General features: G+C 47.5%; 2 protein-coding genes and 1 long non-coding RNA gene across 5 annotated transcripts in view; 2 read left to right on the forward strand and 1 right to left on the reverse strand.

The window, feature by feature from the left end:
* LRRC8A (leucine rich repeat containing 8 VRAC subunit A) lies at positions 1-19,493 on the forward strand. Of its 2 annotated transcripts, none has more exons than XM_026689940.2 (4): positions 1-99; positions 3,344-3,522; positions 10,145-12,308; positions 17,100-19,493. In XM_026689940.2, the coding sequence occupies exons 3-4, from the start codon at positions 10,152-10,154 to the stop codon at positions 17,373-17,375; spliced, it is 2,433 nt and encodes an 810-aa protein (XP_026545725.1). In that variant the 5' UTR covers positions 1-99; positions 3,344-3,522; positions 10,145-10,151; the 3' UTR covers positions 17,376-19,493. The 2 variants fall into 2 exon arrangements, with proteins under 2 accessions (XP_026545725.1, XP_026545724.1); XM_026689939.2 differs by lacking the exon at positions 1-99 and adding an exon at positions 100-193.
* PHYHD1 (phytanoyl-CoA dioxygenase domain containing 1) overlaps positions 19,480-26,052 on the forward strand; it is an 11,866-nt gene continuing 5,293 nt past the window's right edge. Inside the window, exons 1-5 of one of the 2 annotated variants that reach the window (XM_026689955.2) lie at positions 19,480-20,912; positions 22,997-23,146; positions 24,201-24,359; positions 25,625-25,700; positions 25,798-25,845. In XM_026689955.2, the coding sequence (XP_026545740.2) occupies positions 23,114-23,146; positions 24,201-24,359; positions 25,625-25,700; positions 25,798-25,845 (316 nt within the window). In that variant the 5' untranslated portion in view covers positions 19,480-20,912; positions 22,997-23,113. The remainder of the gene's footprint in view (positions 20,913-22,996; positions 23,147-24,200; positions 24,360-25,624; positions 25,701-25,797; positions 25,846-26,052) is intronic. The other variant, XM_087943901.1, reaches the window with a different exon arrangement.
* LOC148129467 (uncharacterized) lies at positions 23,184-24,266 on the reverse strand. The gene is made up of 2 exons (XR_015745389.1): positions 24,180-24,266; positions 23,184-23,263 (listed from the first exon to the last, which is right to left on the reverse strand). It is a non-coding gene; the product is annotated as an uncharacterized LOC148129467 (long non-coding RNA).

The raw sequence follows: 26,052 nt of genomic DNA on the forward strand, positions 1-26,052 counted from the left end.
CGGCCTCGCGCGGTCTTCGCTCTTCGCCGCCGCCGCCGCCGCCTCCATCGCTGCCGCCGCCGCCGCCGCCGCGAGGGGTGCCCAGGCCGGCCGGGTGAGGTCAGTTCCGGGGTGGGGCGTCGCCGCGGAGTGGTGCAATGAGGGACTGAGGGGCGGACAAAAGACGGAGCTCCGCCGCGGGAGGCGCCACCAGGTGGGTGCGGGGGGAAGGACAGGAGGGGAGGGGGCGAGGGGGGACCCCCCCCCACTTCCCGCAGACGGGAGCAGTAACCCCGTTGGGAAGGGCAGACCTGGAAAGCTTGAGGACTAGGAACTTGGCTCAGGGGCTATGGGGCAGGGGGCGACGGGGGGTGGGGTGAGAGAGGGAGGGGGGACAAAAAGAGGGGAGGGAAGAGAAGGAGGGAGGGGTGGGGGGGAGCCCCGCACGCGCAGACTCGCCTCTTTGCCCCCCCTCCCCCCGAACAGTGCAGGCTCAGGACCCCTGAGGACTAGTAACTTCGTTAATAGAAGAGAAGAGGCGTTTTCCCCCTCCCCACATTTCTGGTTTCCTGGGACCCCTGATTTTGGGGAGTGGGGGGGTGTTTGGACAGGCAAGGACTTGGCGGGGGGTGGGGGGGGGGCTGCTGTGCCCAGCCACATGGGCGGGAGGCAGACCTTCAAGAGGACTAGCGACCTGGCTGGTTTGATGCCAGGCTGGCTGAAGCGGCTCCGTGGGATGAGGCAAAGGGGGCTCTGGACCGGCTTCCTTGGGAGCCCTGCGGGGAAGCAAGTGGGGAGTTTGGGGAGAGGCGGGGAGGGGGAAGGGGAGACGGGGTGGGGGCCATGGAGGGAGGAGGGCTGGGGTGTTTATGGCATTGCCAAGGAGGGCAGATTTGGGGGCTCCTGGAGGAGGGGGAGGCCGGGCAACAACCCAGAGACAGTCAGGGGGAGAGAGGGAGGCTGGGGGAAAGAGTTGGGGGATGGGTGGGCTCGACCCCAGAAAGAAAAATACCCCAAACGAGTCACTTTAGGTGAAGAGAGACGTCAGAAGGGAGGAGCACTAAAAAAAAAAGGCATGAACTTAACACATGGGGGGGGGGCTTGACTGATTCTAATGGGGAGGGGGCTTCCAGTGGGTTAGGGGGTGAGAAAATCAGGTAGGTCAGAGAGCCACACACACCCCTCCTCCCCTCCCTCCTCTGGCTTTTGAACCCTGCAAAGAAGGTGCAACCCCAGAGACCTAAATGCATTTTAGGAATTTCTGGGGTGGGGTAGGAAAGAGCCTTGGGGCAGCCCATGAGGGATCTGTGTGTTTGTGTGTGTGTGTGTGTGCGCGCGCGCGCGCAAAAGATGAAAGGAGAGATTGGGAAATCTTGGCAAAGTGGGAAAGGACTGGCCATGTTACTAGTCCCTGCCCCGAGAGTGGAAAGGAGGCAAAAGAGCTGGAAAGGAAAGTCGAAAGCTGGCCCAGCTAAAATCTTGGGTTGCGGCAGGGCAGGGTTTGACTTCAGAGTTGGACCAAACCTGAAGGCATTTTGCGGGGGTGGCGGGTGCTTAATCCAGTCACCTGGAAAGGTGAAACTGGGTGGAGCAGGAAAAAGATGGAGGGAATGTGTGAAGGAAAATAGGACTGGCTGGCTGCCGAAATTAACGTAGGTCTGGGCAGGTTTTAAGGCAGAAGGGGAGCAACTAGGTGACTAACTTTGCATTTTCCGGCCCAGCTTTCAACCGACATTGTTTTTACTTCAAAAAGGCTGGGTTGTGGGAGACGCCCGCCCTCCGTGGTCCTGCCGGTACCTTTGCACCAATTCTAGCCTGGCGTGCGTTTGTGCAAATTGTCTGTGCATCCCTTCCGCTGGTTCATCTGGGGTGATGCTCTCCCTGGAGTGGTTGGGAGGGAAGGAAAGAGGAACATAGCCGAGTGTTGTCATTCCAGGAACAATGCCAGAATGTCCTTTAAGACAAAGATGGAGAAAATAAACAAGGCTGATCCGGGTGCAAGATGGACAAGATAGAAGATTCCGGGAACTTTAAAAAAGAAACACACACACACAACATGCACATTTTGCAGCTTCTCCTTTGTTTGGCTGCTGGGGAAGGGCAGCTGTTGAAAGGTGTCAGAAAAGAGGAATTGAATGGGGGAAAGGATGTTTTGGTCGGGTTATTTAGGAGTCAGAAACGGGGTGTATAATTCTGCAGAGTATATTTTTATTTATCAAATTTAGCTGCCACCATTCTAAGGGAGCAAAAAAAAAAATCCGTTAGCATCTTCTCAACTTTCCTGCATTAATAAAAGGCAGAAGCTTCCACACAGTGTAGATGACTTAATCAGATGCATCAGAAATCTGTTTAATAAAATTGGTGAGGCAGAAAAAACGCGGTTACATTCCTCCTGATGGATGGAGATGTTGTACTGTGCCGCCTGTGTCTTCTTCACAAAGAGCCTTCCTAACCTGTTGAAGTTTTTGTTGTTAGAATTCACATCTCAGCACATGAAGGAAGCCTCGGATTGATGTATTTTTATGCGTTTATTGCTATTTGCCCCTTTCAATGCCAAAACATCTCCCAAGGATTATAGAACAGAAATAAACGACAGAACAAAAACATGTCATAAAACATCATCATTAAAACAGGTGGGGCGAGAAAAGGAAAAAACAACAACAGTTTAGATGTTCTGATAATTCAAATCAAAGTAAACAGATGTAAAATTGGCTTTAATGCTTCTTTTTATAGAGATAATTGTTTTAAGGTTGAGGGTGAGAACAATGAACCAGTGGGGTGGCTTCCCTCCAGAAATTGTCCTTCATCACAGGAGGTTTACAAGACGAGACATTTGTCTAGAATGGTGTAAGGTGTGCTTGAGCAGGGGGTTAGACTAGAAGACCTCCAAGGTTCCTTTCAATTCTGTTATTCTGCAATGTGCCAGTTTGTAGGGGCTGACTTATGGTACACCAAACTAACCTGGCTCCATCTTCTCCATCGTGAAGCTAGAAAAACTGTCAGTCAGCCGGCTGCCAGCTTTCAGCTCCCAGCAACCCCCCCTGGTGAACTTGGGCGTGTGCTAAGCATTCTGGGAGTTGAAGGCCGTGTCTTTGGAGAATTCCCAAGTAGGAATAAGTGCTAAACATGGAAATCCAGAAATTTCTTATACGGGGGTCATCTATTCCTGAGAGATGGGAAGTTAACTTCGGACTTTTTCGCTATAGCTAGCATTTTCAATATTCAGGATTTGGAGGAATTTCAAAGCGGTTTGGCGAACTTTTTTTAACTTTCAAGTTTAAAAGTTTAATCACCACCTGCTTTAGTTGTTCTTTTGAGCATTAGTTTTGAAAATTGAGCCCTGACGGGAAGGTTTCTCTTTCAGGAAAACGACTTCCATGGCGTTTGGAGACCGGCTCCCGACTCAGGATCACTCCCGGGCCAATAATTTTGAACTCCAGCACAGACTGCTGAAGTGCAGATAGCAGAGAGGAGAGAGAAGAAAAACCAGCAACCATTTTTGGGGGGAAGAGAGGGGGGGCCATCCCAGGAATGACCGGTTTGGTAAGGCCATCCTCCTTTCTTTGAATCCAGAAAATGGGGGGAGGGGCAAGCAAGCTCTCCGTGGGTGGAAGAGACGTATGGTAATGGAATGGAAGTCGGAAGTCACGTAGGGCCGTTTTCACACTTACGACCTTCACAAGCATCCCCAGGGGTCGCGTGATTCCCTCTCTGGCGACCTCCTGACCAGCACAGGTCTTGCAGGAGTCACATTCACAACTGTATTACTAACTTTAACAACTGCTTAGCCCAGCGTGGCAAGAAAGTCGTGTAAATGGGGCAACATTCACTTAACGGTTGTCTTGAGAAGCAACAGAAATTTTGGGCTCCGTCATAAGTCGAGGACCGCCTGTGGGAGATGGGTGGGGCGAGTGGCACGTCCTTTACATTGGACGATGGAGCCGTTCCGTACAAACCGCTTGCCTTCCCGATCCAGAACGGGGAATCCTTGGCATTAAGCCTCAAGAGTTTTGTTGCTAAGCGAGGCAGTTGTTCAGTGAGGTCTGCCCCGTTTTATGACCTTTTTTTGCTGCTGCTGCATTAAGCGGATCCAGCTTCCTCCAGTGTCTTTTGTTTATCACAAAAGGGTGGCCCCATGGCCCCCATCATGCCATAAATGCAATTTTGATGGCATTTATGACACTGGGGAGGCTGCAGTCTGTTGTAAGTGCCGAGGGTAGTTGTAAAGTGCTCTTTTGCAGTGCCATTTTAACTTCAAGCCGTCACCAAACGAATGGTTGCAAGTTGAGGACTGCCTCTGGCACTACTCTGAAGTGCTCTTTCCCCAAAAGCAGGTTTATTGCTAAAAGTTGATCTTCCCCCATCTGGTAGACCTTCACGGCAAGCCCACCGTCTCCAGAGGCTCCCTTAAGTCCAAGCGGTGGACTCCTCAGTGTGGAAGAGGCTCTGTTGGGTTCGAGTGTGTCGTAAAATGAGGAAAGGAACAAACACACACACACACCCCACCAAGATTTCCCCCCACCTCCCTGTGGCTAGAATAATGGAATCATCCATTATTCCCTCTTCAGCTCTTTGAGAAGCTGGTTCTGCAGCTTGGAAATGAAGTTGCCATTCCCCCCTGCCCCCCCCCCAAAAAAACCCACAAAAACCCAAAAAACCTGTTGTATTTCCTGGAGATTGAAGGCTGCGCGTAGCTTTGCTCGGGGTGGAGGAAATCTCAGCTCCTCTTCTTAATGACTGACTACTATTAACACCTCACGGAGGGCAAAATATTGCAAGTGGTGCCAAGCGGCTCTCGTTCTTCTCGCGCATCTCAGCGTGGGTGTGTTTGTGTGTGTGTGCGCTCTGCAACAGCAACTCATTAAAGAAGTTGAAACCGCAGCGCAGGCGAAGGAATGCTCCAGTAAAGCAATTCAGATAGTCCTCCCTTAACGGCCGTTCACAGTTAGCGACAGCCACAGAACGGGTGCTTGGCAGTGAATGAAATACCCAGGCCGTCATAAAGGATCTCTCCCACCACCGCGATCATGTCATTCATTTCCTATTGGCTAGATCAGGTTTGGAGGACACCTAAACCATGATTTATGATGGCTTCTTTTACTCTTGGCATTTGTCCCACTTGAAATGAAGGGGTCTGCTTTACGATGGCTGTGAAAAAGTCCAGAAACTTGACTTCTGGTCACCCGGCTTCCTTGACCGACTCGAATGACTCCTGACCATCATTCCGGGCCCAGTTATGGCCATAAGCCATGGGCAACCTGTATTGCAACTTTAAAGGTGTGAGCACACTACCTGGGGGAGGGGGGAGGGGAGGGCAAGGGGGGAAGTAGGCCTTTCCCTCATTTTGCAATCCGGGGAAAAAGTAGCGCCTCGAATGTCGTACTTGCTGGGCTTTAGGATTCCCACCTTCTAGAATTTGCACCTGAGAAAACCGAATCCATGAAATAAGCGAAAGTCTTCAGGGTTTAGAAACCCTGAAGTTGTCCTCTGTCCTTCCTACAACTATAATTCGTGGGGCAGGCAGGGATCCCATCAGCAGCTTCACTTCCTTCATTTGCCCCGTTAAAACGCAACTTTTTTTGTTGCAAAACAAAAAAAAACCCCACATTTTTGTTGCTAAGTGAGTTTAACAGAACAACAGGAATTTGGGGGGAGAAAGAGAGGAAGGAAAGAGGGAGGGAGGAAAAAAAGAAGGGAGGGAGGGAGGAGAAAGAAGGAGGAAGAGGGAGGAGAAAGAAGAAGGAAGGAGGGAAGTAGAAGAAACAAAGGGAGGGAGAAGGAAGGAAAGAGGAAGAGAGAAGAAGGAAGGAAAGAGGGAGAAAGAAGAAGGGAGTAGAAAGAGGAGGAAGGAGGAGAAATAGAAGAAGGAAGGAAAGAGGGAGGAGAAAGAAAAAGGAAGTAGAAGAAACGAAAGAAGGGAGGAGAAAGGGAAGAAGGAAGGAAAGAGGGAGGGAGGGAAAAGAAAGAAGGAAAGAGAGAGGAAGAGAGAAGAAGGAAGGAAAGAGGGAGAAGGAAGAAGGGAGGAGAAAGGAGGGAGGAGAAAGAAAAAGGAAATAGAAGAAACGAAAGAAGGGAGGAGAAAGGGAAGAAGGAAGGAAAAAGGGAGGGAGGGAAAAGGAAGAAGAAGGGAGGGAGGGAGGGAGGGAGGAAAGAAGGAAGGAGGGAGGAGAAAGAGAAGAAGGAAGGGAGGATTTATTCTCTCCAAATAAAGCAGAAAAATGTCAACATAAAAAAAGAAAGAAATTTGGGGGGGGGGGTTGTCAATTTTGGTCGCCAGTCAAGGACTACCTATATTTTTCAGCTGAAGGACACACCGGCACTCCAAAGTTGGAGATCTCATTTCTCACTAAGTTTGCAGAGCTGAAGATCACTTGCCCTGTGTGTGTGTGTGGGAGGGGGGGGGGAATAATGCTGGACTTGGGACAGATCATGGTTTAATGCTGGGAAGCCCCCTGGCCTCCATTGCCACCCCAGCTTTGGTCCTGCACCCCACCTGTTTCTCCTTTCACTGCTGAACTGTAAAAATCCTGCCCTTGAAAGGACAATGCACAAGATCACGGTGACTTGGCACTTTCCTCGCTCACAAGCAGCACGGCTGGCTCATGGGACTGTGTCATTGCACCGGTGTGCCTTGTTCCCGGCTGCCCATTTCTGCGCCAACCTTAAGGGTACCTCTCCAGTCAAATTCCAGGAAGGGGGAAACAGGGCTTTTCATTTAGCTTGCATTTTGCATCGCTTGGCATTGAACTGAAACATGCTTTCTCTGCTTCACCCAAATCCATCCCGACTGCAGCATCAGGTGCAAACCTACCTATCGATTTGCTAGGGAAAGCAGCATGATCAGGAAGAGCTTGCCCCATCTTTCTGCTTTTTCTATTATTATTTATCGGTTTATGGTTAAATGTAATTACAGTCGCCCCAACTCCTGTGGAGTCTGGGTGGTGTGTCCAACAAAACGGAATAAAAACCCACGTTAAACTGATTACAAACCCAAACCCGCAAAGAAATCAGCACAAATCCAATGAAACTGGGTTAGATTAGAAGACCTCCAAGGTCCCTTCCAATTCTTTTCTTCTGAAACACGTTAGCCATCCTGGCTAGGAATTCTGGGACTTGTAGTCCCAATGGGTTATTTTGAGCATCAGAACCTGGAAAAGTGTGCAAGGTAGAACGCCGTCCGTTTGTAGACGAGGAGCCAAGTTGAATCTCTACAGGGGTCTGAACTCTTGACAATCCCTGTTAGCCACTGGCTGGGCTCACATGTCATACTCACACACCAAACTGCCCCACAAATAAGCCAACCAAGTTTGATAGCACTCATCCCAGGCTCTCGCGTAACAATTCTTCATTGATTTTAGCTTTTGAAGGAGCCCAGCGGTTGTGATTTGCAAAGCATGGTTTGTGCCACGGTAACTTTGAACAGTCACTAGGCTAATGGTTGTAAGTCATGGAGGACTGGTTTCTTGCAGACATTTTATGACCCAACTAGGTAACATCATCAATGCTAAAAGCAATGCCCGCTCTCTTGATGATGCAACCTATTTAAGTCATGAAACGTCAGCAAGAAAAACAATAGCGCTCAGAGACCACCAAGGAGCCCAAAGTGATTTTCCATTAAGAGCACAACACAGACTTGAATGCAGCATTAGAATCTTTTTAATTGATTTAAATAGTGATATTTGGCCACACAAACAGCTGTTTGTGTAGCAAGGAGTCACCAGGGCATACTTTTCTGGAAAATACAAAGTCGATTTAAGTGGTGTTCCGCAGGCTGCCTTCTGGAGCTTTCCAAACACATCCTTGAATTTTTCTTCCTCTTTAAGGATAGCTGTGCACAATTCTGCGATTGTGACTGCTTCAGAACAGTGCTGAAAACCTTGGGAATTGGTTTCCTTATTAGTTTTTCCCCAACCAGATCTTCTTCATGTTTTTGCTTGTTTTTGAGAAAACTTGAGATTTTTCTTCCGTTGGAAAAAAAAGGAAGAAAAAAAACATTTACAAAATCCTTACCTGGGAGGGGAAAAAAACTAAAAGGAATAGAATGAACCAGGCTGAATTTTTACGTCCTGAGAACTTCTGACCATGTCTCTCTTTTTGGTGCTGGAACAAAAAAAATCTTAACGAAGCTGCATTTCAAAAGCTCTCATTTTTGGAGAAAAACAGCCCACCCACAGCTGTAGCAGGGAGAGAGAGAAAGAGAGAGCCCTGTTTATAAATCAGATAATTGTTGGGCAATTTTTTTTTATCCTTTTGAAATCTGCCAAGTGTCCAGGAGGTAAGATTTTCCAGCTGGGAAATTGGGCAAAATTAAGGAAGAACTTTAGATGAACCACCAAACCCAAATTTAGAAGGTTTAAACAGGTGGGTTTGCAAATTCTTGCTTCTGAATAGAGCTCTGTAGAGCTGGGCTAAACCAGGGATGCTGGCTTAACAGCTGCAGTGATTCATTTAACAACTGGGGCAAGGAAGGCCATCAGATGGGGTAACATGCCTTGTCTCGCTTAGGACAAGGACTCCCTGTGTGAATGGAAGTAATTGTCAAACTATCCAGACACCGAATTGAGTAGAGAAATCTTTTCAGCCAATATAATTGAGACTCTTCATTGTTCTCTTTGGACCTTGAAAATTAAAGATCCTTTTCAGAGCTTTCTTCCCACTTGCCTGAAATTGTTCGTGCCGAAAAACGAATCTGGGTCATGCAAAGGAACGCGTTTCCTGCAGTCGTAAGTTTAAATAAATAAGGCCGGCCTGGCCAGACTTGTCAGCTGATTGAAACTGCATGGTTTTTTTTTTCCTCTTCGGTTTTCTTTGCTTCCCTTGTATTCCGAAGTAGGACTTCTGAATTTTGAAAGCCGTGATTTATTTCAGGGGATGTATAAAGGTTGACATAGGGTTGGGTGGTGAAGGGAAGCTTGCAGGCGGCTGCTAAAAACAAAAAACAAAACCGCACAGATCTCGATTTGGCTGAATGCATATTTACGATCCTAGATTGCTTTAATTTTTGTGTCTTCGTCCCTGAGAGAAAAAAAAAACTGGAGGTGAAATGAATAACCCCTGCAGGAAGAAAATCAAACTCTCAAGTTAATGAATGCTTCTTCAGTCTTCTGATCCTGCATTAATACGGCAGATTAAGGCTGACTGACTTCTATACAGGTAGTCTTTGATCTATGGCCATAATGGAACTTGCCCATTACGGTTATAAAATTGATTTTTCACATGACCCATCTGATTTTACAACCTTTTTGGCAGTGGTTGTTGAGTGAACGAATGGTTTGCCAAAGGCAGCGGTTTTGCCAAAAACCCAGAACATGCCAGTTGCAACAAAACCATCGAAAAATGCAACCCCGTCACGGTGGGACGTTGCGAATCACTGCAAATGTTTGCAGCATTCTGTACTCACCTGACTCCCTTGGAAAATCTGCCTTACTTGTGTTCAATTATATATAAATATATTTCAGGATTCTTTAATTAAACATAATTACATGAAACAGGAAACCAGCTCAAAGCATTCGCCTTGGCCTGTGAGGGTAGGATTTGAAACAGTTTATGTCCGGGATGTGAGGGGTCTGTAAATATTTTTATATTTTTGACTCATCAAACAGGTCCTTGATTGAAGGCAGATTAGTAGCAATTATTTTTTCTGCAGTCCTAATCACTCTCTGGGGTCCGTGTCTGTCCTGTTGGGTTGCACAACCAAACCAGACAGTTATAGAGGTGCAGATGACAGTCTCAATCATTCCTCTGTAGAATTTATCCTTCAGATGTATCTGCCCTCAACTGCCATGAGAAACTTCTGGTTGTCTCTCAAGGGGACAAGTCCTGGTGGACAATGATGGGAGGGGAATGGGCTTTGGAGTTTAGTCATGGGCGCCTCCCTTGTTTCTGCTTTGCTAAAACCTATGAAGAATGGTTGCAGGAATCGGGTTTGTTTGAACGAAGAGAAGGACTAGGGCTGACATGATAGTCTGTGCTGTCACATGTGCTCGATTCCATGGCCTGCTCAAGGCCTGGAGGGGCCCTGTGGCCTGGAGGTTGGGGACCCCTGTTTTATGCCATGTGTTGAATTAATAAATGTGGCCAGCAGGATTCAGAGCACTTTGAAAGCCAAATAATTCTTCCTTATGTATGCTGGCCACATCTGCTGATCGATTTCTCTCTCTTGCAGGTGAGCCATGATTCCCGTCACGGAATTGCGCTACTTCGCCGATACCCAGCCGGCGTACCGCATCCTGAAGCCCTGGTGGGACGTCTTTACGGACTACATCTCCATCGTGATGTTAATGATCGCAGTCTTTGGTGGGACTCTCCAGGTCACCCAGGACAAAATGATTTGCTTGCCTTGCAAATGGGTCACCAAAGACGTTTGCAACGACTCTTCCCGCGAATGGACAGCTGCAAGCGTGGACTCCCGTTACTATAATGCTTCCCTGGGGACGAACCTGGACCCTGGACCCACCGGGATCAAGTACGAACTCGACCGCCACCAATACAACTATGTGGATGCCGTGTGTTACGAAAACCGCCTTCACTGGTTTGCCAAATATTTCCCCTACCTCGTCCTGCTGCACACACTCATCTTCCTGGCTTGTAGCAACTTCTGGTTCAAGTTTCCCAGGACTAGCTCCAAGCTGGAGCACTTTGTCTCCATCCTCTTGAAGTGCTTCGACTCTCCGTGGACCACGCGGGCTCTGTCTGAGACGGTGGTGGAGGAGAGCGATCCTAAGCCGGCCTTCGGGAAGATGAACGGCTCCATGGAGAAGAAGTCCTCCAACGTCAGCGAAGATGTGGAGGCCACCGCCCCGATGCTGCAGAGGACCAAGTCTCGGATCGAGCAAGGCATCGTGGACCGCACGGAGAATGGCGTCCTGGACAAGAAGGAAGGGGAGCAGGCCAAAGCTCTCTTCGAGAAGGTCAAGAAGTTCCGGACCCATGTGGAAGAAGGAGACATTGTCTACCGCCTCTACATGAGGCAGACCATCATCAAGGTCATCAAGTTCATCCTCATCATTTGCTACACGGTCTACTACGTCAACAACATCACCTTTGACATCGACTGCAAGGTGGACATTGAGAGCCTGACTGGCTACCGCATGTACCGCTGCGCTCACCCGCTGGCCACCCTCTTCAAGATCTTGGCGTCCTTCTACATCAGCCTGGTGGTCCTCTATGGCCTGATCTGCATGTACACCCTCTGGTGGATGCTCCGGAGATCCCTCAAGAAGTACTCCTTCGAGTCCATCCGGGAGGAGAGCAGCTACAGCGACATTCCCGACGTCAAGAACGACTTTGCCTTCATGCTCCACCTGATCGACCAATATGACCCTCTCTACTCCAAGCGTTTCGCCGTCTTCCTCTCGGAGGTGAGCGAGAACAAGCTCCGGCAGTTGAACCTCAACAACGAGTGGACGCTGGAGAAGCTGCGCCAACGGATCACCAAGAACTCCCAGGACAAGCTGGAGCTGCATCTGTTCATGCTGAGTGGCATTCCCGACACGGTCTTCGACCTGCTGGAGCTGGAGGTCTTAAAACTGGAGCTCATTCCCGACGTCACCATCCCGCCCAGCATCGCCCAGCTCACCAGCCTCAAGGAACTCTGGCTGTACCACACGGCGGCCAAAATCGAGGCCCCGGCTCTGGCCTTCTTGAGGGAGAACCTGAAATCCTTACACATCAAGTTCACGGACATCAAGGAGATCCCCTTGTGGATTTACAGCCTGAAGAACCTGGGAGAGCTTCACCTGACGGGGAACCTGAGTGCCGAAAACAACCGCTACATCGTGATCGACGGCCTGCGGGAGCTGAAGAGGCTCAAAGTCTTGAGGTTGAAGAGCAACCTGACCAAGCTGCCCCAGGTGGTGACGGACGTGGGTGTCCACCTGCAGAAGCTCTCCATCAACAACGAAGGCACCAAGCTCATGGTGCTCAACAGCCTGAAGAAGATGGTCAACTTGACGGAGCTGGAGCTCATCCGCTGCGACCTGGAGCGCATCCCTCACTCCACCTTCAGCCTCCACAACCTCCAGGAGATCGACCTCAAAGACAACAACCTCAAGACCATCGAGGAGATCATCAGCTTCCAGCACCTCCACCGCCTCACCTGCCTTAAGCTCTGGTACAACCAAATTGCCTACATCCCCGTGCAGATCGGCAACCTGACCAACCTGGAGCGCCTTTACCTGAACCGCAACAAGATCGAGAAGGTGCCCACCCAGCTCTTCTTCTGCCGGAAACTTCGCAATCTGGATCTTAGCCACAACCTCTTGACTTGCATACCGGCGGAGATCGGGGCATTGCAGAACCTGCAGAACCTTGCCGTGACGGCCAACAGGGTAAGGAAATGTGTGTGTGTGTGTCTGTGTGTCTGCGTGTGGGTGTGGGGATGTGTTCCGTTCTAAACTCCTATGTGGATTTTGCACTTAAGAACGTACATAGAGAGAGAGAGAGAGACAGGGAGACAGAGAGATAGACAGACAGACAGAGAGAGAGAAAGAGTGAGAGAGAAACAGAGAGACACAGAGAGGGTGAGTGAGAGAGAGAGAGAGGGAGACAGAGGGACAGACAGACAGAGACAGAGAGAGAGAGAAATGGAGAGACACACAGAGAGAGAGAGAGAGACAGAGAGGGACAGAGACAGAGTGAGAGAGAGAGAGGGAGACAGAGACAGGGAGACAGAGGGACAGACAGAGAGAGAGGGACAGAGACACAGAGAGAGAGAAAGTGTGAGAGAGAAACGGAGAGACACAGAGAGGGTGAAAGAGAGAGAGAGACAGAGGGACAGACAGACAGAGACACAGAGAGAGAGAAATGGAGAGACAGAGTGAGTGAGAGAGAGAGACGGGGGAGAGAGAGAGAGAGAGAGAGAAATGGAGAGACACAGAGAGAGAGAGAGACAGAGAGGGACAGAGACAGAGTGAGAGAGAGAGACAGAGGGAGACAGGAAGACAGAGGGACAGGCAGAGAGAGAGACAGACAGACAGAGAGAGACAGAGAGAGAAAGTGTGAGAGAAAAACGGAGAGACACAGAGAGAGAGTGAGTGTGAGAGAGAGAGATGGAGACAGAGAGAGAGAAATAGAGAGACAGAGAGAGTGAGAGAGAGAGACAGGAAGAGACAGAGACAGACAGAGAAAGTGTGAGAGAAAAACGGAGAGACAGAGAGAGAGAGAGTGTGTGTGAGAGAGAGAGGGATAGAGTGAGAGAGAGAGAGAGAAATGGAGAGACAGAGTGAGCAAGAGAGAGAGACAGAAAGAGAGAGAGAGAGAGAGAGGGACAGAGGGGGGGGGAGGGGGGAGAATGAGAATATTTTGAACTGCAAAAAAAATAATACAGGGCTTGACAATTATACGAACAGCAGCACCGAGCTGAAATAACACAGCTCCGTGTACCTTTTGGGCTCTGTTTACTTGTTCAGAGCTTAAAATAAAAAGAGAACGGGACAAAGCTACACAGAAGCATGAACTGGTCATTTTATCAGACCTGTTGCTGCAAAAGTAAATAAGATTTTAGCACGATTAAAGTGGATTTATCAGGGAATGGCCTCGCTAGAAGTCTTTCCGAACGAAGGGTCGGCAAGATTAAAAAAAAGAAAGCTTGTTATTTTGAATGCAGTAGGGCAGGATTAAATTTAATCCAGGAATTTTGTGTGTGTGTGTGTGTGTGTGTGTGTGCGTTTGTAATTTTAACCACGATGAAGTAACTCTTCATTTCAATTGGGTTTCTGTGCTGGCATCAGGCCACCATTAACAAAACTGTGACTTCATGACAGTTTTTACTCATTATTACCTTGGTCATTTTTACTTCTTTCTTTAAAAGAAGTGGAAAGTTAAGTTCCAAGCCTATGGAGGTCACGTCCTCCAACTTTTTTCTTCTTTTAATTGTTTTTTTAAAAAATTTAAAAAATTAATATACAATATTAGTCGCAGCATCCCCGGGGTTCCTGTTTTACGACCTTCTGACCAGCAAAGTCAAAGGGGAAGCCAGGCTCACTTAACAGTCCTGTGACTAACTAAGTCGTAAAAATGGGGCAAAACTCACTTCGCAACTGCCTTGCTTAGAAATTTGGGGGTCAGTTGTCATAAGTCGAGGACTGCCTGTACTATCAAGTACCTTTTATCAGCTCCTTCCTCAGTAGAAAGCCCTCCACAAAATAACTCCCGAGAAAAAAGAAATAATCCTTGATTATTTGGGGGGTGAAGAGACATTGCTCCCCCCACCCCAAATTGGATTCCTTTCTTTTACTCTTCCTGAAGATAAAAGAAGAGGAACAGCAGCTGCTGAGGTTCTTTTGTAACTAAGCAAAAAAAAACCAAACTCATTTCTTTCGTTTTCCTTTTTTTTTCTCCCTTTCCTTTTCATTTCCCCTGTTCTGGGCAAAGCTCTGGTTCCCACGAGACTGATTGGCGACGGGGGGATGTTCTTTTGTTCATGGAAAGGGTTTCATTTTTTCCACCCCCCTTTCAAAAGAAAGGTTTTTAAAAGTCCTAGCAAATCTTTTCCTTGCCAATTGGTTTCTCTCATTTGGCAGTCTCGGGCCGTGTTGGAGCTGCCAGTCTGGGAACTGGCCGTTCTAGAGCATCAGGGGGTTGAGGAGGGCATTGGGTTGGGCACCCCCTTCATGGCCCAAGTCCTTATAAAACCACGTCTTGGGACATTTGGTGTGTTCAGTATAATCTGTGGGGGCCCCTTGTTGCTCTCTGAGCCGAGTGGTTTTCTTGCAGGCGTTTCATTAACCAAACTAGGTAACCTCATCCGTATTAGTAAGGAATGCGGTTTCCTCTGTGAAAAAGCCACTACATACTTAGGGCAAACAGGAGATCAATCAAGGTGATCTTGCATGTAAGGGCTAGTTTTGGGGTGATGAGGGACTCAAGACGAAGTGAGACAATTTGGGTTTTTTTTTTAATTGCAAAAGTCATTGTCTAGAACTTTTCTTTTCTAATGTAACTTATTCCACAGAGCTGGGCCATTGGGTCTTAATTCCCTAAAGAGTTTTGCACTTTTATTTATCTGTATCCCGCCTATATTATTTTTTAAAACAACTCGAAAGTGATGAACACATCCAACTCACCTTTCTCCTCCTGTTTTCTCCACAAGAACCACCCTGTGAGGTGAGCTGGGCCGAGAGAGAAGGACTGGCCCAAAGTCACCCAAATAGCTCTCCTGCCTAAAGCGGGACTAGAACTCACAGACGCCTGGTAGTCGAAAGACACCCAGCTGGCTTTCATGCCTAAGGTGATACTAGATTTCACTGTTTCCTGCTGATTGGCTCCAAATCACCCAGTTGGCTTTCACGGCTCAGGCAAAACTTGAACTCAGGTTCTCCTGCTTTCTAGCCATAACTACTAGACCTAACCAACAACTTTGTTGCTTCTTTTATTATTATGTTTATTATATTTGCCTTCAATGTTTCCAAACCCAAATATTTGGGGTAAAAGAGAGGTATTTATTATTATTATTATTATTATTATTATTATTATTATTATTATTATTATTATTATTATTTTAAAAAGGAAACATTTGCAATTGAAACTTTAAAGTCAGTTGTTTTTTTTAAATTTTCCACTCCCTGCCATAAATCAGTTTGCTTGATTTATGAACTCCGGATGCTAAAATGCCTGGTGGATGTTTTTCTTTGCTTCCTCTTCAAATATAATCTGGAAAAAAAAAACACGTGTGTCTCTCGCCCACCCACTTCCCTTCCTGGCCGCCTGCCTCCTCCGTCTCCCGCTGTTTTAAAAAGTTTGCAAAATCTTGAGTCTTCCTCTCAGACGTATTCTTTCCTTGCCGGATTGGCAGGTTATCAAATCCACTTTAATTCTGCCCCCTTTCCACTTGTTTTTTCTTTCTTTCTTTTTCTTCCTTCCCTTGCAGAATTTAGCAAAATGCTGCTTTGGCAAACTTCCAAGCTGGTTGTTAGCATCAGATCCTCTTCCTCTTCCTCCTCCTCCTCCGCGAAGGTGTCTGTTGTGGCTCCCACAAATGATGTGTTGATCTCATTAACTCCATGACAACAAAGCAGCAATAGATTAATTACAGACCCTTTTTACCTCTCTTTCCCCTCCCTGGAGGCTCTTCCTGTTTTCTAGGCTGGCTTTGTTTGCTTGGAAACAATTTATTTTCCCTCCCTCCCAACTCCAGGCCAGTTTTAACAGAGAATGGATGCGTTCTCCCAGGAGGAGACAGATAGAATGGTGTTTAAAAGCCTTATTTTCTTGCAAAGAGAGAGAAAGGGGTGAGGAAATAGTTGGATCTGGCTTCCCCATTGACTTTCCTTGTCAGAAGTTCTCACAAGGGAGTTTTAACAGCTCCGGTGAAGGTCTTAAAAAGTTTTTATAAGCTTTTAAGGCATCAGTTTTGCTCCTGAAGTTTTCCTCTCTCCCAAATGGAAAATACGGGGCCGTATTTCTTCTAATCATACTCTACAGTAGTTCTCAACATACAGCCATTTCTTTTTTGTGACCAGTTACAACAGCCCTGGAGGGGGGGGGCAGAAGTGACTTAAAGGTGGTCCTTACAACCAACACAGCATTACACAATCAATATTTGGGTGCCTGGCAACTGGCAAGCAGAGTCCGCATTCGCTTTACAAACCACACGCTTCCTTTAACCAACTGCCGGTGATTTTGCTGAACCACCTTGGCCAAGGAAGGCTGCAAAAACCATGAAAGAGGCGAGCGCGGCTCACTTAACAGCTGCCTCGCTTAGCAACGGGAAGCCCACTCGCAATTGCGGCTGTAAGTCGAGGTCCGCCTGTGCAGCAGGGAGAAATCCGCGGAAGGGCTTGCCTCTGGAAGTTTGTGGGTGCTTTCACCACTGGAGGTTTTTAAGAAGAGATTGTGCAGAATGGGATAGGGTCTCCTGCTGGAGCGGGGGGGGAGGGGTCAGACTAGAGGACCTCCGAGGCCTCTTCCAACCTCTGTTGTTTTCTGATTCTGCTGTTGGGTAAAGTTTGCCCACCTGCCGCTTACTCCTCCCTCCCTGCCAACCGGAATGCCTGGCTTCTCCCCTTGCACAAACGGAAGCTGACTCTCTCGTTTTTTTTTCCTCCTCCTCCTCCTCCTCTTCCTCCTCCTCCTCCTCCCCCTCCCCTCCCCCCTCCTCCTCCTCCTCCTCCTCCTCCCAGATCGAAGCTCTCCCCGCTGAGCTGTTCCAGTGCCGGAAACTACGGACGTTACACCTGGGCAACAACGTCTTGCAGTCGCTGCCGTCCCGGGTGGGCGAGCTGGCCAGCCTGTCTCAGATCGAACTGCGAGGCAACCGCCTGGAGTGCCTGCCGGTGGAGCTGGGCGACTGCCCCTTGCTGAAGCGCAGCGGGCTGGTGGTGGAGGAGGACCTCTTCAACACCCTGCCCTTGGAGGTCAAGGAGCGGCTTTGGAGGGCGGACAAAGAGCAAGCTTGACCCCACCCACCCCCACCCCCCGCAGCCAGACAAAGGCCATGCCGCTGACCTGGGGAGCTCGCCAGGCTCGCCCGTTTTCCCCCTGTCTCCGACCCAGGAGTGGCGGTGGTCCAGGGGGGACCCTAGGCTCACCCCGCTTCCCCTGGCCTCCACCCACCCCCTGCTCTGGAAACCCTCACCCCGAGCGGGGCGTGGCTCCCGGACCGACAGCCCCAAAGGATCGGGACCGGCTGGGAAAACGTCCCCCGCCTTCAGGAAGGAGGAGGAGAAAGCAGAACAGACTCCGGGGAAGGGGATAATTGGCGCTCTGCGCAGGCCGGAAGTGGGAACTGTTCCTCCCACCTTGCTAGCAAGGAGACTCTGGGGGATGGCGCGTCCGGAGGAACCGGGCATTGGAGCAGAGAGATTGATGCTGCTGCTGCTGCTGTTTCGTCTGGTTGGGACCCCTCCTTGAACGCTGCACCCCATCCGGAGGGGAGAAGGGCGTTCAGCTCTCCAGCCACGCCTTGCACCAAGTTCAGTTCCGGCTTCCCGCAAGGACCCTCTCCGAGGAACGGATCGGAGAAGGTCCAGCCTTTATTATTATTTTTCCCCATCACCACCACCACGGTGGCATTTTGTTTTTTTGTTTTTTTTAAAAAAATCGTACTTCACTTTAGAGTCCTATTTACAAAAGTCTGACTTAAGCCCCCTTCGTCCTGGAGTTTCTTCCCCCCAAAAAAATCTGAGATTTCCCCAAATCTTGATGGCTTTGGTTCCGACAGAAATCTCTCCAGAGTGTGAGAGCGAAAGGATTTCCACGTGGAAGGAGGCCAGTCTGTATTTTTCCGTTAAAGAAAAAAAAAGTCTTTGCAATTGCAAAAGTATTCAAGGCCAGGTGGGCAGAGGGAGTTGTGAATTTTTAAGCTGGCCTTTGACATTCCTTATAAGACTTAAAGACACGGCTACAAGTTGAGAAATGCCCTTCGGAGGGGACGATCAAAACACTAAACCGGAACCCTTCATGTCTTTCTTTTTCTTCTTTTTTTTATCCTGCTTATACCAGCATCTTTCCCGGAGATTTTAAGGCTCCGTCAACGTTCCCTGTTCCCTTTGCGATTTTTCTTTTAAAATAACAGCTGGTCTGTTTTTCGCTGTTTTCGTCTTGGAAGCCTTGGGGACAGGAATTTTGCCTCCGTGATCGGCTCGACGCAGCACCAAGTCTTAAAAAGATGTGGCCGAAAATGCAGAGCAAGGGTTGGGGAGAAAGGGGTTGGTTGCAAGGAGAGGGGAGGTGGAACACATTTCTTAGCGAGGAAGCGAAGAAGGAGTCGAATTTGCACTATTGTCCAGCACGTCTATCCTAGCGAAAAATTAATTTTTTTTTGACAAACTCCCTCTTCCCACACGTGGCCTAAACTTTCCAGATTTCCAACTGGAAAATTCCACCTGCCAGGTGAGCAAGGAATTAAGTTCCCAAGGTTGGAGTCATAGGACTGGTACTTACATGTATGGTATTCAGCTTTGTTCGGGTATTTTCCCACGTCATTATAGTTGTGCTTTGAAAGTTGTAGTGACGTTTGCAGAATCTCATCTGCCATCATCAGGCTTCTGTGTTGTGTTCGTCTGTGTTGTGTTCCAGGCAACACAACACAGAAGCCTGATGATGGCAGATGAGATTCTGCCAAACGTTGCTACAACTTTAAAAGCACAACTATAATGACGTGGGAAAATACCCGAACAAAGCTTTAATATACCTTAAAACTAAAATATTGTATCTGGAAGAGAGTTACTCCGTTCCGTTTGGAAATGAATTGCATAGCTCAAGATGTGTGAAGAAGGGTAGAGCCTCCAGAGCTGGTTGCCATCTCTTGGGGTACCTCTGCTGCTGGCAGGTCGGCTTGGCCAATCCCTGAGAGGTGGAGGGGACCCCCTCCCCTTCTTTTTTCCCCCTTCTCCCCCTTTTTCAGCAGCCAGTGGGGACAGAGCCATTATTGCAAGCTTCCTTGCTGCCTCCGTCCGCCGTATCAGGAAGGATTTCTGCAGGCTGGCAGTGCTACCAACGCCCAAAGCGATGTTATCCAGGCGCCGGCATCGTTCACGTTTAAAATAAAGCTACTCTTGGAAATCCTTACGAAACGACGGGTCTTGGTCTGCTTTAAATCATGATCCTAGACAAAAATGGGGTGGGGGCCGCACAGAGTTCCCTGGCCTTCTTGTAGTACCGGTACTCCTCCGTGGATTCATTTAAATGAACAAGTCCCTCAATTCATTTAGTGACTGAAGTTACAACAGCACTGAGAAAAAGGGACTTATGGCCATTTTCCACACTTACGACCATTGCAAGCCATGATGTACCTTGGCTAACTTTGGCTTAGACCAGGGGTCTCCAAATCCACTTTAACCCTGTACTATTTCAGACAAATGCTCTCTCTGCTTCTGTCTCTACTATCTGTCATCAGCCTATTCTCTACCTATCTACCAGTGGTGGGATTCAATTTTTTTTTTACTACCGGTTCCGGGGACGTGGCAGGGGAAGGAGACTGTAAAATCTCCAGCCAGAGGTGGGATTGGCCGGTTCTCCAAACTACTCAAAATTTCCGCTACCGGTTCTTCAGAACCGGTCAGAACCTGCTGAATACCCACCTCTGCTATCTACCAATCTTATTACCTATCATCCGACCATCCGTATGTCTATCATGGTCAGAAGGAATAATTTTGGGAGAACAGGAGGAAGAGCCCACAAGCGGGACGACTGTCAGAGAAAGAGAAATCTTGGGCCTGAGCCAAAACCGTAACCCGAAGGAACGTCTCAGACAAGACCCTCCCTAGTCTCTAAAAGGCAGGGCGAGGGAGAAGCGCATTCCGACTTGCAGGCTTCTGCAACTGTAGCCTTAGAATGAAAGCAGGATTTGCATGCACAACACTGTTTGCACTACCTTGGGGAGACTGACTAGGAGAGAGTCCAAATAAGAACAACAGAAAAGTTGTTAACCAGAGAGAGAGAGAGAGAGAGTCAGAGGGAGTCAGGGAGACAGAATGAAAGAGAGACAGAGAGAAAGAGACACAGAGAGACAGACACACACACACACAGAGGGAGACGGAGAGAGTGAGCCAAAAAGAGAGAGACAGACACACACACAGAGGGAGACAGTGAGAGAGAGAGACACACACACACACAGAGAGAGTGAGTCAGGGAGACAGAGTGAATGAGAGAGAGAGAGACAGAGGGAGACAGACTGAGTGAGCGCCAGAGAGAGAGACACACACACACACAGAGAGACACACACACACACAGAGGGAGACAGTGAGTGAGACAGGGAGAGAGAGACAGACAGACACACACAGAGAGAGAAAACTGGCCCAGCAACCTTCCCACGCTCAGCCCTTTCTCTGTCTCTCTGGAATGTAGGGAAACAAGTCCCAGGTTCTCCCATCTCCTCACTTGGTTCTGCCCTCTTCTTTTTCGCCTTCTCGTTTCCACTTCCAGCTGCCTGGAAGATCCTCAGCCAGGTGACCGGTCGGTCATAACCGCCTTTCCCCAGAGATGCTCTTCAGGTAACTGCGCTTCGGAGAAACGGATGAGGTCAAGAGTTAAATCGGTTTTGTCTCGTTCAAGATCTGGGGCCTCTCGGGGAATCCCGGCAGGAGGACAACTGCCTGGGAAGTGACCGAGGATGGCCCTCGGGTGATGCACTCCAGCTTCCATCCTCCCCAGCCAAGTAGGGATTATAAGTGGCTTTCCTGGGCTTGAAAGCTTACTGGGGGGGTGGGACTGTTGTCCTAAATTTAGGAGAGGTCCAAGGAACGGGGAAAACCTTCTTTTGAAGCCCAGGTCGGCTTCTCCGGAGCTCGCTCTATGATTCCTTGCATCTAAATGGTGGGAGGGGAAGTTTAAATTTGGTTTTCAGGCAGTCTGAAGGAAATTCCAATGAGAACAAAAGCTCTGCCCCCTCTTTAAAAAAAAAAATAGAGGGATGAGAACCAGTTTGGTCCAGTCTAGTGGTTAAGGCACCAAACTTGAAACCGGGAGACTGAGTTCTGGTCCTACTTTAAGGCCTGAAACCAGGCTGGTTGACTTTGAGCCAGTCAACAGGACATGGTGAGTTCTAGGCATGAAAGCCAATTGGAGACTTTTGAGTCAATCACTAGGTGGGGGGTGAGTTCTAGTCCAGCCTTAGTCTTGGCTGGGTGACTGGGCCAATTACAAGGAGGCGGTGAGTTCTAGCTCTGCCTTAGGCATGAAAGTCAGCTGGGTGACTTTGGCCCAGTCCCTCTCTCTCAGCCCTGCCCACCTCGCAGGATTGTTGTTGTGGGGAAAATAGGCGGAGTACTAGGTAGAACTCACCGCCTCTTGGTGATTGGCTCAATTGTCACCCAGCCGACTTGTGCGCCTAAATTAGGGCTAGAATTCACCATCTCCCGTTTTCTAGCCTTGACGCCTTAACCTTTAGACCTATCTGGCTGAATATTCAGAATAAATACACGCTCAGCATGTTTTTTTTATGCACGCTGGGAAACGATTAGGTTACACATGGCTGGCTGGGGAATTCTGGGAGTTGACGTCCACGCACCTTAAAAAGCATCCAGGATTGAGAAACATAGCCCTTAGGCTAAACTGCAGCAAACTCATTGTGTCTTGGTGAGACAAGAAAACCAAGCTTTGACTTCTGGATGGGCACATTGCGTGGACCCTGGAGTGGAATTAAGTGGCTAATCCAGAACCTGAGCAGGTTGAAAGGCCATAAATCAACTCTGCAAGATCACTGCAACCTTCAAATTGTATTTTGCAACCTGTGGAACAAGGAAATGAACACCGTTAAAACCAGCGGGCTGTTCTAGGATATTTAAAATCTGCAATAATGGAACCAGGGTTCCACTCCTAAACCACCTTTGCTGTCTCACAGGTAGTCTTGGATTTACAACTATTCATTTAGTCACCACTTAAAGTTGCAATATCCCCGAAAAAGAGTGACTTGTGCAGTGTCCCAGTGTCAAATGGTTCGCTTTTGCGATCTTTTGACAAGCAAAGTCAACGGGGAAGCCAGATTCATTTAACAGTCCTGTTATTAATTTAAACACCTCCCTGTGTTGCCGCCTTGAGTTACTTATAAAGTAATAAAGGCAGGATAAAAAAAACCTGGTTAAAAACAGACCAAGAAAATCATGAAAGGTTTGTGATGAACATTCAGCACATGATCAGAAATTGACCATCCCAAAGTTTGTTGAGCTGCATTTTAATATTGTATAATGAGGATAGGATAGGATTCTATTCTCTCCTCTCCTTATTTCCCTATCCTCCCTCCCTCCTCTCATCCTTCCTTCCTTCCTTCTCCCTCTCCCTCCCACCTTTCATTCTCCTTCCTTCCTTCCTTCCTTCCTTCCTTCTCCCCTCCCCTCCTTCCTGCCTCCTTCCTTCCTCCTTCCTCCCTCCCTTCCCTCCCTCTTCCCTTCCTTCCCCTGAATCTTCCTGAACCTTTTCAACTTTGTGCCAAAACTTCCACCTCCTTCTTTAGGTGTCCAAGAGGAACCAAACTCAATCCGTGGGGCTTTTGGGCAGTGGGACAAATGTCCAGTGCCAAAGTCCACTGCAGGGGCCTCCAGAATCAGCTGGGTTCATGCCATGTCTCTCTCCTTTGCAGCTTATCACATGGCGATGAAATGACCCGCCCAGCTTAGCAGGGGAAGGTTGATCCTTGGACATGGAGTGAACTGGACACAGGCACCCTTTGCTTTAACAAGCGGGGCGTTTAGTCACAATGGCCCCCGTCAGCCAAGAGCAACTCTTTAAGGTAAGAAGCGAAGGGAGCAGAAACAAAACGCACCAAGAATGTTTATGTTCTTTATTCATGAAATAGATTTATGCGGCTGCCCAGCTCACACACAGTTGTTCTGAGTCATTTCTGGTTCTGTGGGGGAAAAAAAAAAGTTTGGATTTCCAACTTTTCGTTGGAAATGATTTCACTAAAATTGTAGATCTTAAAATAAAAATGCAGAAAAGGCTTTCTAGAATTTGACAGTCAGTAAAAATGGATGCTGATATTAAGACCATAAGAAGAAGAAAAATCAGTTAATATGCTAAATACTTTTAAATATCTGAAGTGGTTTGTCTAATTTGATCATGCACTATAACTTTATAATGTCTTAATGAATTTAATACTTAAGCACTAAAATACTGTTTTAATACCCCACTAAAGTTTTAAAAGTGGAAAGACTAAAACATATGAAATGAAATCCTATTGATCGCAGGAAAAAATTGCTAAGATTACAAATCATTTCTACATACGACTTGCAGTGATGTCTGCAGCGCCTCTCTTTCTCCTTAAGTCCAAAATCTAGTGGGGATAATCTGCTTATCATTTCTATAAAGGGCAACCTACCAGCTCTTTAAATGAAAACAAAGTGCCATTTCTGTTGCTAAGTGAGACAGTTGTTAAGTGAGGATTGCCCCCATTTGTTCCCTCCAGTTCTGTTATTCTATGTCCTAAGACCAAATTTATGAGCACCAGAGACTAAGGAGAGAGTTTTCCAGTAGGATCAAACTCAATGGGTCAACCTCAACCACTCAGGAATGTCAGATTGGGTCTGGATTGATCCTCCGTCTGAAGATAACCCTCCCCCCCAGGTGTTTAATGCTGTGCAGGCTGGGGGATTCTGGGAATTGAAGTCCACAGATCTTCAAGGTTGAGAAAGACCAGTCTAAATATCTTTCAGGAAGAGACTGGATTGCCATTCTGTCAGAAATTGTGTAGGGTCTGCTTGGGCAGGGGGTTGGACTAGATGACCTACAAGGTCCCTTCCAACCCTGTTAATCTGTATCCGTACCTTCTCCAACTTGTCCTGTAGTTCCACCAGGAGGGCTTCTTGGTCCTCGAACAGTTCTTCAACCTGCAAGAATGCGACGCCATGAGGGCCCAGATCCGAAAGATAGTGGCGTCTATGGACGTGCCAGTCCACTGCCGCACCGAGTTTTCAACCCAGAGGTTGGAACAACTCCAGGCCCAGGTAGACAACTTCAGAGGGGGGAACCTTTCACTTCTGTTCACAACTTGCTTCAAGGATTTGGAGGCTGAATGCAGAGATTTTATTTCGGAAGCAGAAAAGCGATCATCCCTCAGGTCCTCATTTCCGAGATATTTCCATGCGGGAGATTCCCCAATGCCTCCCACGAGAGCCGTGCTTGTAATCTAGCGGAAAACTTTCCTTAAAAGTTTGGGGAGATATGCAGATGTGGCTCTGCCTTGAAAGCAGTCCTGGTTGAATCATACTGTGCAGTCCTCAGCTGACCACAGCTAACATTTGAGGACGTTTCATATGAAACATAAAAACATTTTACAAAACTGGCTAATTTTCAAATCCCAACAGGAGTTCCAAGTTCCAGAATTTGGCGGCGTTCTGTAAGTGAGTCCCTTTGCCTTGATTTTAAAAAAATGATGCCCGGTTTCACTCAGTTAAAGGTACACAAGAGTTTTACATTATGCTACATATCTTAATAGCTTCCAGGATTTCCTATGAACAATTTTGGAATCAGGAAAATGTACCATCACAGGATGTTGTTATAAAAAAAATTTTTAGACTGTGCAGAGATGGACAGACTAACAATGAAATTAAGAGACAAAGAAGAGTCGATATATTATGATGTCTGGGATGCCTGGTATGAATGGTTTAAGAATAAAAAGAAATCAAAATTACAATTAGGTAAAGAATAAGAAACTATGTAAATACTTATATCTATATTCATATCTATCTATATTTATATATTGTTGAAATTGTATAATGAAAGAAACGTGTATATAGAAAGATGATAAGGACATGTAAAACATGTCTTGATGTTGACATAATGAGGTATAAAGTTTTATTTTTTGTTTTTAAATTTTGAAAACGAAATAAATTTAATAGGGAAAAAAAGAGAGTTTTATAGGTAATCCTCAACTTACAACTAAAGCAACTGGTCAAATTTTCAGCACAAAACAGCCCGCACGAATGGATTTGCTTTATATGGCAACCGTTTACTAAATCGCTACTGCAAAAAAAGGTCATAATATTGGGTAAGGTCACATGGGCGAGCCATCTTACAACCATCCCAGTAATGGACAGGCTGCATTACAATCGTACGTCGAGGAGTATATGGAAGCAAGTAGTACCATAGTCATTGTACATGTAATAGCGTTGTATAATAGATGACTTTAATAGGGTTGCAAAACAGTGAGGAATTCCGAAGTTCTCGAGACTGTAAGCTAATGTTGATATTTTAATCCGGTTTCTGACAGGGATCTGCAGAATATTTCCTCAACAGCGGAGACAAAATTAGATTCTTTTTCGAAAAAGGTGTTTTTGACACAAAAGGTAATGTTCCCCCCCCCGCCAAGGCGTCTTGACGCGCCTGTTCTATGCAATCTGGCTATTGTGTTGTTCTTTTAACCCCAGACTTTTTCATTGGCAGGGGACTTTCTGGTTCCAAAGGAGAAATCGATCAACAAAATCGGTCACGGTAAGTGAAGGGCTCCCCTTTCCCTAAGAAATAGTTAATGCAGGTAGGAAAGAAATGGAGGGGCTGGGTGAAAGCGTGCAGGTAGTTCTTGACTTAAAAGAGTTCATTTAGTGGCCGTTCGAAATTACGACACTGAAAAAAAAGTGACTAATGACCGTTTTTCACACTGTTGCAGCATTCCCCATGGCTACGTGATTAAAATTCAGG

The sequence above is a fragment of the Notechis scutatus genome, chromosome 15, assembly GCF_049901735.1.
Source record: "Notechis scutatus isolate UNSWTSFEM ecotype Mainland chromosome 15, rNotScu1.2, whole genome shotgun sequence".
Classification (NCBI taxonomy): domain Eukaryota; kingdom Metazoa; phylum Chordata; class Lepidosauria; order Squamata; family Elapidae; genus Notechis; species Notechis scutatus.

Bases quoted from the DNA above. Each gene is read 5' to 3' on its own strand.
- LRRC8A (XM_026689940.2), top strand. From the start codon at position 10,152: ATGATTCCCGTCACGGAATTGCGCTACTTCGCCGATACCCAGCCGGCG. The intron at 12,309-17,099 runs GTAAGGAAATGT...TCCTCCTCCCAG, and splicing joins TTGCCGTGACGGCCAACAGG to ATCGAAGCTCTCCCCGCTGA.